Here is a 15,828-nt window from a genome sequence, read left to right as displayed (position 1 = left end):
TATACAGTGGGCCACCAAATGGGGTAGAAGACCCTGGTGCTACAAATCATTTTTGACTAATTCCAGCTAAACCACTGACTAAGTGCCATCTTTGAAATTGGTATATTGTTCTCTTTAATTAATCCATTGTGTAACTATAGGAATCCTTTGAAAATATGCTTTGCGTTTTTTTTTAAATTGTTCCTAATTTAACTAAAACATAATACTCATACATAGCATTAAAAAATCTATGTATAAGACCTGCTCTTCCTACAGTGCTTTGACATCTTTAGTACGCACTGCTGTGTTCATTAAATACGGATTAAAAAGACACAGACAATAGTCGTCTGTTGTGAAGGATTATGCTTTCATTCACTGCTAAAAATAGATTCTGCTACACTGAACAAGTCCCAGTCATTTGCCTTGATAAAGCTGTTTTGCCCATGTTATATACTTACAAATTATAGCTGCAGTTCCATTTTGGACTGAAAAACATGCAGTCAAAGACTTTTAGTATATTGGCAGTATGCCATTGCCATTTTATTGCCAGTTAGACTATGTAGTTAAAATTGCTGTGGTGTGTTTATGGCAGTGTCCCTCGGAAAACTACCAGTCACCATCAGGAACTGAGGCACACTGATCCAGTTGGCTTCATGTTATTCTTCACAATCTGTCGACAATTATGCTTCTTTTCCAGACAGGTTGGTGTGCTGCTCTCCCTGTTGGCTCAGGAAGGAAATACTGTAGTTTACTGACACATCTCCGTACAGTACAGTCAGTGAGCATGGGGGAGGTGAGGGTTCAGAGCTTGGTAAGGCAGTGCCATTCAACCAACCTGTGTCCCACATATGGTGTTCTAGTGCTAATAAAGCTAAACAAGCCTAATAAAACTCTGTTAATATATTTATACTCCAAAACATCGATGACGTACTACCTTTTCACTAGGTTTTTAACTCCACTAGTTACCTTAATATTTTATTTTTCTTTGGTTTGCTTCTCTATATTAGCTGCTGTGCCGCTAAACATTGTAAATCAGCTGTCGCTCCACAGTTTCCATGGCAGTAAGCATCACAAGGAAACTAAGTGATCCCACTGAGATAAGAACACACTGTTCACTGGACCAGACGTGGAACAGCTGGTGCAGATATGAAAATGTTTGATAATATTTTCACAGATATTGCTCTTGTCGGGGAAATTATGCTGCAAAATAGCCTTGACAAATATGATTTTATGACATGGATTTTTCTTTCAGTCAGTGCTGAATTTGGGCCAGGGTGGTACATTTAAATGTTCCTCCAGCTTGTTCCACCCTGTTCTAATTAAATTTTCAGCACCTGTTCCACCCTTATGTTGCAGAATGACTTCATCCTCTATAATGATGCAATCTCCTGGCCCTGGCAGCAAAGCCAGAGCAGAAGAGGCGGAGGGGAGGAACCCACCCATCATTTGTCACCATTTACAAATTGCTGCCAGACTGTACATTGGAGCAAAATGCCTTAAATGCTTCAAACACTTCAATGAGATGTAGACTCTTTCAGTGCTGCTGTACTGGAGGTAACATATCATCTCATGTATATAGCTGCAGCCATAGTTACTTTGATTCACTTGATTATATGAATGGTCGATTAATCTGTTTTTTAAAAAGCAATACATTGGATTGTTATAAAAATATTTAAGAGAAATCCAAATACATTTTAATGTATCATGTGGTCAAAAAAGAATATCCCAGTTGAGTCTTTGGGTCTGGTTATCTAAGTTCACATTAGCATTGATGAGCTAAGCAGTACTAAAATTCTTCTTGGAAAAGAAGTGAACATTCCTGATGGACAGTCTCATTAGTCAACACTTCTTGCTTGTCATTGAAGACCCAGTTGCTGAAATAACATGCAATCTTTTTTCGAGTGACTACTATCGGCCAAAGACAGATCTGAGCAGCCTTGTCAGCAGAATCTGAAGATACATCATGTCATGGTTGGGGATGCTGGCGTCATCATGTGATGCACCTTCCTATGCACTTAAATTTATTCTATCTAAAATAAATAAATAAATAGATAGATAAACAATTAAATAAATAAAACTTCATTTCTGCTCTTTCTTGCACTTGCATCTCATGAAAGGTAAACACTTTTCTGATAGGACTTCCATGTTTTCTCCCTGCCTTAGATTTTTTTAGATTTTTCACTTGTAAGTCGCTTTGGATAAAAGCGTCTGCTAAATGACTAAATGTAAATGTGACATGCGTTTACCTGTGCCTGCTAGAGTGGTTAGGATTGGTTGCCTGCTTACCTTTTGTTAAGCCAAACGCATTTTAAATAATTTAATTGCAATGGAAAGGGAAGGAAAAATGAATAAATTGGACACTGGATCCAAAGCAACCATATTTGAAAATACTAATTCTAAAACATGAACCAGCAAACTGCAAGAGTGAACTAATTTGTTACAAACTTATTTCAAGCGTTTTAAGAATCCACTTACTCTTGAAAATAGCTATGACGTGCATTTGTTCAGAGATACATTGTGCAGAGCGTGCTTCACATGTGATGATCACACCCCTGAGGTGCTAATCTTCACCTAACAACTGAGATTAGGGATACCCCATCTAACCAAAATAGACCAAGTAGTGACAATGTAATTAAACAGGCATAAATCACAAAGACAAAGGCACTTGGATGTGTTTGTTTATCTGGGTTTTGCTTTGACAACTATTACGCTGGGATGTGACATAGTAGAAGAATCAGAGAGAAGCTCCGGGCACAAACAGATGTATGTACATGTACAGTTTACATTTGTTCATTATACTACAAGTGCTACAGTTTATTCAGTTTGAGTCATCACATTTTCAAATAATCCCATTGTGGTAAACTGATGATGCAAGCGATTAAGAAAGTAATTTCTATTACTTTACCTGCATTAAGATTGATACTGCGCAAATTATGCAATTTGTAACGTGATTAGTATACTGCTGTAGACTGGTACACAAGCTGCCATTACCCATGTAGGGAACACACCCACATACAAATAGGTCTCATAGATGCAGGATTCACACACACATGCACACACGCACACACACAAATGGCTCTTCCTGATCATGTCTTTGTGCTTCTCTGCAGCACAGATGGTTGAATAGTGGGTGTCTTCCTGCTCTGATGGCCCCTCCTTCACTCTTTCTTTATATTCCCCTTCCTCTTCCTCCTCCTCCTTTCAAGGCTGAGCTCTCTCCATCTCAGCCACACTATCCATTGATATCCCCCTTGTCTTCCTCACCCTCCTTAGCAGCTTTCACACAATGCCTGACATGCTGCTGCTTGGCCTCTCTCCTCAGGCCAGTGTTAAATGGCCAGATAGATTTGGGAGCATTCATCATTGTAATCATGTTGCTCAATTATTCATAGGCTCCATCAGCTCTCTTCCTTGCGTGGCATGTAGTTATTAGACAGCCTTGTAGCATTAGTCTGCCAGACGCTTATGTAGAAGAGGGGACAAAGGAGGATAAAGCAGGTTAGCTCTGTACACAACATTCATTATTTTAAATCTTTGACTAATGGCTAATTGAAGCCATTCATTTCCTATTCAGAAAAGACTGATGGCCAGAATGGGAAATATTCCATTGTGTTTTATGTATAGTCTTTTGACTGCCTACTGTACACCACACAAAACTGTAAAGTTACTAATTGAATATTATATTAAATAGTTCATTTCCATCCATGAAAACCAGCCTTTATAACACGGGCTGGAATTGCAGAATTGTACAAACATCACAGCCTCATCTAAGTAAGGTTTCATCAGTCCAGATTACAGCGGTCCAGCCTCCAGCTGGGCACACTGGGAGCAGATGGCCCTATAATCACCAGGGTTCATCTAGGTCTGAAACAGCAGCCAAACCCAGCTCCCAATATTTGATTTAATTTCAAGTATAGCTTAAAATAGAGGACATGTCAGATGGCATCACCGCAAGACACTTTATATATCTGGAAGCTCCCATTGCCAACCATTTCATGATTGTTGGTACAACACTAATGAGGCATATTCATTTTCAACATTTTTGCTTGCTGTGTTCCTACCAACCAATCTACACACTGCTGCAGCTGGGGACTGGGAAAGAGTCATGACTGTTTTCCATCCCCTGTAAAAGATTCTGTCTCCTCCTGGAATCACATGCCCCTCAAGGATCCAGATATACAGTAGCACCATGGGACTCAACAGAAGCTGCTTGTGCACAAGAACCGTTAGGCGTTACTTCAAAGCTAGGATCCACATGACTTATGGTAACGTGATGATAAATATCACGTTACCATATACATTTTCTCTTTATATTACACTTGAACACCTCAGTTTTATTTCCTTTGTTGAGGCATATTCCTATAGCAGTGTTACTGTACCAGTGTTTCTTTTTTAGATTCTTGTAAAACTTGCAAAAATGTCCTTTGCAAACTGTAGCACAAAACAGGAAACACCCACAGATATAAAACTCCAGGTTCTGTTCCCTGTTCTGTGGAAACCTGATATCAAGCTATGTTCAGAATTTGACAGGTGACTTTGATGCTTGCTGCATTGAGTAGGCTGAACCTATACACATGTCTGCCTCTCTGTTCCACCCACATTTCAACAAATGCTTCTTCTTCTGAGTCACACATCACAATGATGGCACACTGTGCATTCTGCCTATCTAGAAAAGACAAAACTAGTTGGTCATTTTCACCACCCTCTCAATGCCATCACTTCCTGCAAATATGTAGGAGACAGACAACAGCTTAATTATATTTTATAAATCAAACAAACACACAAACAAACAAAAAAAGGGTTGGGAAATGTTAAATGCCTCTGAGATTCAGCTTCTTCACACAGCCAAAATGAGATCGTTTTATCTTCTGGTAGCATTGTTGATTAATTTCTGCTGTTACATAACACTGCTGAACCTCCTTCACAGTTAAGCAACACAACATGGGAATGCCAGCATATTAATGCCAAACACTGTGAGCCTGCAGATGTGATTTCAAGCTGAAGAGCTACTTCAGGGGATTGAAGGAATCAACAGCTTAGCAGAGATTTGAGCACTGCAGGTCCATCTGAAGCATCCTAATGTCAACACAATTGCCACTGAATCGGGGATTTTCTGCTTCACATTGAGACTGACACAATGCAAACAAACTCACCAAATCTGTATTTATACACTACGTATATTCAAAAGGTTTGAGTCACATCTTGGACTCAGAGGTTCAAAATTCTATTAGCAAGTGCAAGTTGTGCATTGTCATAGCTAAAATGTAATGCACGTAATAGGCCCAATTATTATGTATTAAGGATAATTATTTACTGCAAGCTATTATTGGCTGTTATCCCACATAGTTAAAAATCTCATTTATATGTTTATGACGAAAATGCACTGACATGTCACACACAGTGTGAGATTCCTACAGAACAAGAGCACAAGTTAAATTGTTGGCATCTGAGCTGATCCAGCACTCAAATCAGTGGCTTTGAGCTGGATCTCTAAAACTGATAATCCACCATGGAGTCAAAGTAAGATAATTTTCATGTCCTCAGACAGAGGCCATTACATTGAAATTATTTTACAGATAAGACTGGAGGTCAAAAAGTAATATCAAAGTGCCTTGGAGGATGTCTTAAACACATAAAGGGATTATATTAATGTGGGTTAAAAAAGTCATATGTCATTTCCCTCTCTCTTATTTATGCACATCCTGATTACATCGTGCCCGCTCCCCTGGGATCCTGTCTAGCAGATGCATCTTATAGAATACATATATCTTGATTTTGTGAGCCTCACAAAGAGAATGTGAGATGGGGGGTTGAGTGGTGTTTAACTGTGTGTATTTATTCATATTATTATCATATGTTTGTTGAGGTTGCGAGGGTGTTCCCAGAAAGCTAAAAGCAATAACTGCTGTTCATATTAGTGGCAAAGAACCCATAGCATTTAAGTTATTTTCATACCATGTTGGTTCTTTGCTTGAATTCTGAGGCATGTGGTATCACCACAGTGGGAACAAATTGGTCTTTAGCTCTCAGAGATAGGTCAGAGTGAAGACCATTTCTAATAAAAGAGCCCTGCACAGCTACTCTGACCCCATCTAACTGAAAGGACGTGCTGAGGGGTCTCTCTTAGAGTATGATGCCCTACACAGCATATTTGGCCTACTGTTTATGATAATGAAGTGCTCTGTTAATGAACAGCAGGGTACACACTTAAAGCTGGGTCCAGCGGGACCAGCTTGCCACACTAGACAGCAAAAAAAACCAAGGGTCTCCTAAGGACAAACGTGATGAATCAGTGTGCAGTGCGTATGGTGTCACACTACCGTGTTTTACATCAGCTTCCACTCACTTGTCATCGTCTTCATCTGCCTCACTTGTTCCCATCAAATGCGTAAACACACTTTTCTTAAGCCCTCTCCTCTACATTCTCCCTCTCAGCATCACTTGGCCACTAAGGATTGTTGTCAAGGTAACACCACCCACAGGAGCCAGCTACCTTCCCTGTTACCGTAGCAACTGGCTCCCCACAGAATATCAAGCATGTCACTCACTTCTCTCTCACTCACACTGCTGTTTGTTATCCGTCTGCCTCTCTCACATGAAAGCGTCCCCATATGTTTGGTTCAGCTTTGTATCTACGGTGGGTTGCTGATGGCTCAATGGTCAGTTAACTTTGCTTATCATTGCCTGCTGGTTGTTTACACATACACAATATTGCCAAAAGTATTCGCTCACCCATCCAAATATATGAATTCAGGTGCACAAAGCAAGGTCCATAAAGACATGGATGAGTGAGTTTGGTGTGGAAGAACTTGACTGGCCTGCACAGAGTTCTGACCTCAACCTGATAGAACACCTTTGGGATGAATTAGAGCGAAGACTGCGAGCACTGGGTATTATGTATTTCATAAACACACTCCTAAACCTTGTGGAAAGCCTTCCCAGAAGAGTTTAAGCTGTTATAGCTGCAAAGGGTGGGCCGACGTCATATTAAACCGTATGGATTAAGAATGGGATGTCACTAAATTTCATATGGGTCTAAAGGCAGGTGAGCGAATACTTTTGGCAATATAGTGTAGGACCCTACTTAGTTGTCCCATATGTAGTTGGAATATGTCTTACAGGTGCTAAAAATGATGCAAATACTAGAAAAATTACACTAAATACTACAAAAACGTTTATCAAATGAATTCCTAATTATGTGGTAAATGTGACCACTGATAGTAAAACTGCACTAGTGGCATCTGACCCTTAGCCAGCAGGGTTAAAAGTTAAGAAACTGAGTGGCATTGATAATACAAATACAAATGTTCTGAGGCAAAATGGAAAACTGTTCTGTGGTCAGATGAATCAAAGTTTAAAATTTTCCTTTTGGAAACCATGGACACCGTCTCCTGTGGCCTAAAGAGGAGAGGGACCATCCAGCTTGTTATCAGTTCAAAAGCCTGCATCTCTGATGGTGTGGAGGTGCATTAGTGCCTATGGTATGGGCAGCTTACACATCTGGAAAGGCCCCATCAATGCTGAAAAGTACATAGAGGTTTTAGAGCAACATATGCTCTCATCCAGACAATGTCTCTTTCAGGGAAGACCTTGCATATTTCATCAAGACAATGCTAAACCACATACTGCATCCATCACAATTGCATGGCATAGCATCACAGGAAAGGAGTCTGGGTGCTGAACTGGCCTGCCTGCAGTCAGGACCTTTCACCAATAGGAGACATTTGGTGCATCATAAAATGAAAAATCAGAAAACAAAGGACCAGGACTGTTGAGTAGCTAGAATCCTGCATCAAACAACAATGGGACAACATTCTTCTCTTAAAACTCCAGCAACTGGTCTCCTCACAGATGTTTAAAGAAGAGGGGATGCTACAGAATAATAAACAGAACTAATATTTTCCAATGTTTGGTAAAATGGTAAAATGTCTCAGTTTCAACATCTGATACGTTGTTTGTGTTCTATTGTGAATAAAATTTGGGTCGATGAGATTTGCAAATCATTGGATTGTTTTTATTTACGTTTTATACAACTTCCCAGTGTTTTTGGAATTGGGGTTGTACATTTGCACCCTAAACTAAAGCTATAGAGAACAAGTTGAAATTTGGTGAAGTCATCCTTTAAACAAATAGGTGGTCCAAATATCTACTCACTGTAAGAAACATGCAACCCTATTAATCTTGAAGGTCTGAAATAGTTGTCTATGACTTTAGTGTATTAAAAGCAATCACGTCTTGCTGACAAGTCCTGTCTTGCTTTAGTCGTCTCAGTGTATTTTAGACTGGGGCCACTATGGTGGTGAGATAATGTGTGCTGCCTGCACAGTCTGTGCTGCAGAACCACTCAGCAGATTAAATATTAGTGTTCTCTAATTTCCTCAGGCCATAATGTCTTCACAGACTGTCCAAATGAAGGGAAATGGTTTAATCATTGAAACAACCTGTAAGAACAGACCTCTCGCTGGGTCCTGAACACAACATATATGCCTTATAGTTTTATTAAAATTTTTCCTAGTTAAAGCTAGAAGTATCCAAATTGTGAGATAATTTAGGTGAGTATTTGTTTGTAACTTACTCAGTTTAGCTTGGTGAACACAATGACCCTGGGTTGAAATAAGAATGAAATATTATTTCATTTCAATACTATCCATCATGGGCTGAATCTTGTTGATAATGAACAGCAGCCACAGAGACACCAGAGTCTCTTCATCACCCATAGCTGTGTAGTAAGCACACTATCTGTGTACAGTGCATAAAATATGGGCATAGTCAACTGCAGGTCTTTGTAAAATATTTGCTGGAGTGGCTGAATGTTGAGCACAGAGTCAAATGCTGTGGGAACATTTGGTCTCTAGAGAAGTGAGGTTATGTTTAAAACTCCTTTACTGGAAATGTATCCTCCACAACAAATTCCATTCTGAAACACATTAGTACTGGCAAATAAACAACTGTTAGTAGTGATTTTTGTTTCCATATTTGGGAGATTATCCACTCCCTGTTGCAAAGTGAAATAAAATATGCTAAAAAACATATTATTAATATTTACACGTACAATATTCTAAGGTTTATAGCAACAAGTTCTGAAGAGCAGTCTATAGGTTAAAGGGGTTTTCAAAGCTAAATATAACATTAGGACAAACAAAGGCCTAAAACCGTGCTTGTTTTTACTGTAGTAATATCTCATGGGACATTAGGGAAGTGTGGGGAAAACAAAATGAGCAGATGCAAAAAAAAAAAAAAAAGGCGGGGTCAGATCTGTAAAAACATCAAGAATATTGAGAACAAGTAAGAGAAGCAGAAAAGATAAAAAAAAGCCTAGGGTGAGCTTGGCGCATACATTTTTCAAGAGCAATCACAGTATATGCAAGAAAAGTGAAAAGATGTCACTGGCCACAGAACTGCTGAGGCAGATGGAAAAGCAGTTCTAAGAGATGGAGCAGAGGAGGGCTGAGAAGTGCCTCTGGGATGTGGGGAGGGAAAATAGAAGCGTCTGGGGCAGAGAGAGAGAGAAAGTGTGGGGGGGGGGCTACATTAAAACCAGGTAGCATAATTATGGAGGCCTGGTGTTAGAGTGTTGAGAGGGTGCGTGACAAATGCCAAGGCCCTGTCAACAGGCCGAACCTCAGACCTTTGTATAGTCTTCAATAATTGATGCAGTCTCTGCACCGTGGCATCTTTATAAAGCAGAAAGTTTGCAGTATGCACCTATTCACTGCCACTTATCTGTGGGTGGAAGTGTATGACCTAATTATTGTGCTATTGAGGGATTTCTGCCCGTCAGTACAATGGTACCTTTAATACATTTAGATTAATATGTTAGAAATAAGCTTTTAGTCCTTCGGATGCAGCTATGTGATTTGTAGTCAGTGATACAAATGGCAGAGCAATAACTACCTACTAAAATATACATCAATTTCCCTCTAGAACATCTTCCTGTCTATTATAGAAAACTAAAACTAGCTTGATCACACTCCGCGGACCCAAAAACCCTACACTCTCTAAAACCCTGCAACCAGGGCCGGAAATTAGATTTGCTGCTTTCATACAGCTCAGTGCTCCACTCCGGCCACAGGGCTTTTCCTGCCTTTGTCCTCCCCTCGTCTCTTTTCAAGGCCACCTGTGAATACATGTGCACGACAGAGATGGCTCTCTCTGCCTTCCTGCCCAACAGGGTAGAGCTCCTCCATTAGCATGCTCTTCACCCTGCAACGCACATAATATTCTACATGCTCTACATCACTTACACTCTGTCTCCTCCTTCACTCTCACACTCTGTGTTTTCTCCAATCATCCACTGTGCCAGGGCAATCCCCTCTCTCTCTCCAGCAGCTCTCAATCTTTTTAACTCTGCTGTCTCATTTCCCTTCTGAACATGGAGGACAAGTGTTATCACCCAACTGCAGATGTTTTCAAGGGGGGCTTCTATAAAACCTCCCAATGGCTGCAGCAGGACTAAACATCCTGCTTTCCTGTGGTCATAAACTTTTCTGCAGAAATCCAACCCATTCCAAGCTTAGTGAGGGACTCATATGGTGTGTGAAGACCTTGGGCTGCCCTGATATCTCTGCTCTGCAAGACTCCAGAGACCAAACCCAAGCTGAATTGATCAGGATGCCTAAGCACACAGAAGGTGAAAACCTCAGTCCCATCTGGACTTCATCTTTTACACAGGCACAAGTAATAATATTTTTACTTCAATAATTCAAAACGTGTACTTATAGATTGAATATAAATCTATGACATCTGAATTAAATAGAACATCTTTTGATGTTATTGCTTGATTACATGTAACCTAGAAAAAACACTCTTGAAAGCTAAAGAAATTAACATACCAAATTCAGTGCACCAGTGTTTGCCTGACAGGGTATGGAGATGACATAAAGTGATGACTCCCTGGCGTTTCAACTCAGACCCATAATACTTTCTTAAATATTTAAGAAAGGCCAGAAGGCAAAATTGAATCATCTAAAACCTGGATTTGGCTAGAGTTTCCCCACACCTATTAGGACGATAGTGTGTAATTAATGTCAATTTACTAAAACTTGATGTCTGGAGCCACAGACACAAATGTATACTTTCTTCATTTCCACCCCAGACACTAAAAATGACAATGCAAATGAACCCCACATCCAACCACACAAAACAAGGTACTGTTTCAATGTTGTCAATTGCAAGAATGGCCCAAGGGGTGCATTAATGTCATCCTCTGGTTTGTCACTTTGTAACAGCTCAATTTACAGAGCTAATTTCTTCCAGTGTAGTTAGCTCTCATTTCACAAGATTTAATCCAGATCCTCTGAGTGCATCTGCTGTACTTCATCAACCTGCTAAACCAGATAGAGAAAACGGGGGGGGAAAGGTGGTACAATAAAATGGTGTGTTTTATGCCAACTAGCACACAGATATCGTAGTGAATAGCAAGCACATGGGAATCCATTATTGGAACCTGCTTATCTCTTGGTTTTAAAATTAATTAAGTGAGTGCAGGGCAAAATGTGTGTTTGTGTGTGTAAGGGAGATCGGGTTGTTTTCGTTTCTCTTCTTCTTCTTCTTTTTTTTTAAACAAATCCTCTTGTGTTACCACATGGAAAACCTTGTTTCTCTTTTCTTTTTTTTCTTTTTTACAAATCCTCTTGTGTCAGTGCATGAAAAAGCAGATGGGGGTGGGAGGTGGACCAATCTGTATGGCTCTATTCCAGCATAATGCCTGAAATTGCTGTTGGTAGTGGTGTGGTGGTGGAATCAGAGGGGTGGGAAGGTGGAAGGGTACACGGTGACACTAAAACGTGTTTCCTATCTTTCTGCTTTTTCCTTTCTCCTTCCTCCTATTATGCTTTACGCTTTCCCATACCTCCTGTACATCCTGACAACTGAAGGTACAGTGGGTTTATTTCTGTTCTCCTGCAGCTTCACAGGGCCTGTTAATAAAATGTGGCGATACACAAGTACAATAATTGTATTACTGCTTTCTTAAATCCCTTTTTTCCTGTGTGGGGGTATTGCTCTTACACGGTTCACAATGCCAACGCAATTCCCAATTGTTTGTGCTTGGATGAAATTATCATACAGTTGGGTGGAATGATAAAAACAATGATTAAAACAGTGAAATGACAAAATGTGCCTTTTGTTTTACACATTTTGCATCAATGTGAAGAGGTACCTGGACATCACATTATTTAATATCCTTGATAAAGCACAATGCAGTTGTGTATCATAATTGTAATTATTTGTTGATAAATCAATCCATAGGACTGCTGGAGTGCTGGAGGACATAGGATAATAAAGAAATAAATGGCGCCCATTTTGTAATAAAATTTTGATGAAAAAACTAATTCAATTCGATTTTCTTAATACAGGTCGATAGATTGATACTCTAGAAAACACATTTTATTAAAACTAGTATTTTTACTTATGCAGTACTTATACAGAAGGACCTAAATGATGATTGATTTCATGTCACCCACACCTATTCAAGGCCAAACTTCTAAGAGCCAAAAATCTCCAACCTAATGCCCATATCAGTCCCTATCCTCCACGACAACCAACAGCACCACTTGCTGTTGGTTGAGCAAGTGGTGCTTTAGTAAGAGGCCTCATGGGTCAACTGGTAGACAGGCTAGGATGGGGAAGTCTACCGAATCAAAGCCCAGCCCATGCAGAAGGCATGGGCTAGAGCAAGACACTGAGCTACTTCCCCAGGTGGCTGCCCACTGTTTCGCCTTGAGGAATGGCAAAATGCCGAGAAAGAATTTCATTGTAACACGTAAGTGTGCTCAATGAGGACAATAAACCTTAGGGAAAACCAAGCCTGGGGATGCAGGTGGCTGATAAAACTGCATCCATTTATGCACCATAATGATGGCTGGTGTTTTTTGATTTGAACAATGGCAAATGCTGCATTACCTATCCAAACATAGTTGTATGGCTGTGTTAAGCTACGGTCAGGACCTAAATAAACATGGTCAGGTGTTAGGGCTGGAAAATGTTTCTGTGTCTAAATACACTTCAGCTGGAAAATGTTCCCTCTCTGTTTATGTTAGACACTTTTGCCTGCTGGTAAAAAAAAAAACACCTACATAGTCCAATTTTAGTGAAGGCCAGTGTCTGGGGAGCACATATAATCCACATATACGCAATACATTTACAAAAAAAAATATAATTTTACTATAATTTTTACTTATTCTGTTGCAATCCACCAGCTGGCTGCAGCCTGGAATTTGCATCTTCTCCTTGTTCTTGCGTGGGATTCGTCTAGTTTTGTCCCACAGTCCAAAGACATGCACGTTAGGTTAACTGGTGACTCTAAATTGCCATAGGTGTGAATGTAAGTGTAAATGGTCTGTCTAGGTTTTCCCTGCCTCTCTTCTAATTACAGCTCAAAAAGATGAGTAGATAGGGAATGGATGGACTTCTTCTACTCCAATTTATACGCTGCTTATGAAGGCAGATGTTTCCTCGATGACCGAACGCTTAAGTGTTTCAATTGGCTAAAGACAATGGGTGCTGCAACAGGTAAGAGCTACAACAGCTGAGTTAGGCCCTTACTGAGCATGACATACAATATATGACACATGCTAAATAGTTATTTCAGCCAAAAATTAATTTGTATCAAAATGGAATTTACAGTTGTCATTATACTCTGATTAAACATTATCCCACTGCACTAACAATATAAAATGCTGCACTAACAAGAGATCAAAACCAATTTGCCTAATTCATGCTTCAACCAAATGAATGTTGAATAAGTTAAGGGAAGCTGACAGTTTTATTAGGACTAATACCACTGTGTAATCCAACCAGCCAACCCACTCACAGTGTAATCTTCACTAAAAACCTTCATGGGCAGGTCTGCTTGTGTGAAGCTAAAGCCTGTTCCTCAGCATAGCAGTAAATCCCACTAAGGCTCTTAGAGAAGTGAAATTATTTCCGAATAGGAAGAGAGGCTTTATGACTGTTACAGACTCTCTGTGGAAGATGGCTAATAAATAAACATCTCACAAATCCTCTTAGGAACTCGGGCAGCCAACAGCCAAGATGCTCCATATTTGATCACAGGTATCAGGGTCACGTTAATTTGTCTTCATTTAACTGGAACCACCACTCCAAATGGGACATCATGACTCACCTGCCAACCTCGCAGATGCCTCCCCCTCTTCTTGATTTCCCTTCCACACACTAACAGCTCAAATACCACCCTGCCCCTACACGCATGCTCCAACCTGAATTAATGCCTCATTTCTAGTACTGACTTCTTGATGTTAGAGTTGTTGAGAAAGAACTGCAGACTTCATCATGCTGTGGGTCTGTTGTAAGTCGTGCTGAGACAGGAGGAAAGCAAGAGCGGCTAGTGGCCCATTAATCTCTGGCTCTGGATCTCTGAATTTCACTATGTCTTCTCTAGCTATTGATAGAGTCAGATGCCAACAGGATGACCCCATATCGCTCATTAGTATAGTCTGATTCACACTCACACACTGAATGTCAAAGTGGACAAAGTCTGTTCCTCCTGGATGAACATTCTGCTCACGTGCAATTTGATTGCATTTTCAATGCAGCATATTTAAAAATAAAAGTGCGGCATAGGAAAGACGATCCACTACGAAGCAAAACAGTAATTCACAGTGGGTAAAGGTCCTGAGTCTAAGATTCAACACAGTTTTGTCTTCTATTCGGCCTTTTTCATGAAACACAACACAGAACACCATATCCTGATCAGGACCTCCACCACCCCTCTAAAGGATGGATGCAAGCTGATTTCTTCCTCTGAAACGGCCGGATGGGATGCAATGGCCTGGGATTTGATTTCCATCCTTCCCCAGAGCAAAAAGGCCTGTAACATTCCTTATGTGAGAAACAGGCCCAGACTTGACGCAGCGAGCTAAATATACTGTAAACCACACATTTTATCAAGCGTGTCATATTCTTGTCTTGAATGTGGGTCTCCATTCCGCATCTCTAATCCTTTCTCTATCACGGCGTTTCAGTGGACGCCGTGTGTAATTACTCTTGTTGACACGGGAGGACTGTGTGCTCAGGGATGCATTTACAAATTAAACCTGCCCCAGATAAGCATAAGTCAGCAATATGGAGATAGGAGCTACTATGTGCGTGTCGGGTTTAACACCGACATTACCAGAAACACAGCATTTCGTCCTCATTTAGCGAAACAGAGCAAATTGCATTGCGCCATCGTTACAACTGATTCAGATTGACTTGCTCTTACCTCGACGTTTTCCCACACGCAATAGGACAATACGGCCATCAATATAGGTATTGCGGTATGTCCCATTTTCTCGCCTCCTTTTGTTTCTATTTGATGACGAAGTTGCTTTTATAAAATAACTGTCTCCAACATACGCTGTCTGCTCACATCAGCTGGAGAGATGGACACTGCGTTCGTCGGCGCCTTCCTGCGATGTCTCTTCCTGCGTCTGGGTCCTGTTCGCTCCTGCCAGCGGAATCTCCAATGGCAGCCTAAGCTTTTATGTGGATTGAGTCTGACAGAACCAAGCCCTGTTTCTGCGGGTATTTATCACAGTCTTTTCTCAGGGAAGCCTCCCTGTGGCTTGGTGGAGAGAGACATCTGGTGGTAATGGATTGACAATGTAGTCTGGGAAAAACTCGCCCACTGAGCTTCTGCGTCACTGTAAAGGGAGAATCCGCGTACATAGTGCAGCGATTGAATATGAAAATGTCCTCTGTTTCATGGCTTGCAGAGAAATGAGATCACGAATGTTATATAACGTTAAATACCCGCATATATATATATATATATATAGTTTAGTCCTTTAAAGAGCATCGCAGTTTTTGTTTTAATTTCTCACAACTCAAAGTATAGAAGATAAATAA

At 40.4% G+C, this 15,828-nt stretch overlaps 1 protein-coding gene across 3 annotated transcripts in view; it reads right to left on the bottom strand.

Annotated features, from left to right (window-relative positions):
• aplp1 (amyloid beta (A4) precursor-like protein 1) overlaps positions 1-15,549 on the bottom strand; it is a 30,235-nt gene extending 14,686 nt beyond the window's left edge. The window contains exon 1 of one of the 3 annotated variants that reach the window (XM_067510302.1): positions 15,203-15,549. In XM_067510302.1, coding sequence (XP_067366403.1) covers positions 15,203-15,268 — 66 coding nt within the window. In that variant the 5' untranslated portion in view covers positions 15,269-15,549. The remainder of the gene's footprint in view (positions 1-15,202) is intronic. The other 2 variants (XM_067510300.1, XM_067510301.1) reach the window with 2 other exon arrangements.
• Between the last annotated feature and the right edge of the window lie 279 nt (positions 15,550-15,828).

The sequence above is a fragment of the Channa argus genome, chromosome 7, assembly GCF_033026475.1.
Source record: "Channa argus isolate prfri chromosome 7, Channa argus male v1.0, whole genome shotgun sequence".
Taxonomy (NCBI): Eukaryota; Metazoa; Chordata; class Actinopteri; order Anabantiformes; family Channidae; genus Channa; species Channa argus.
The sequence above is the reverse complement of the archived record's forward strand: the minus strand, read 5'-3'. Positions and strand labels throughout refer to the sequence as shown.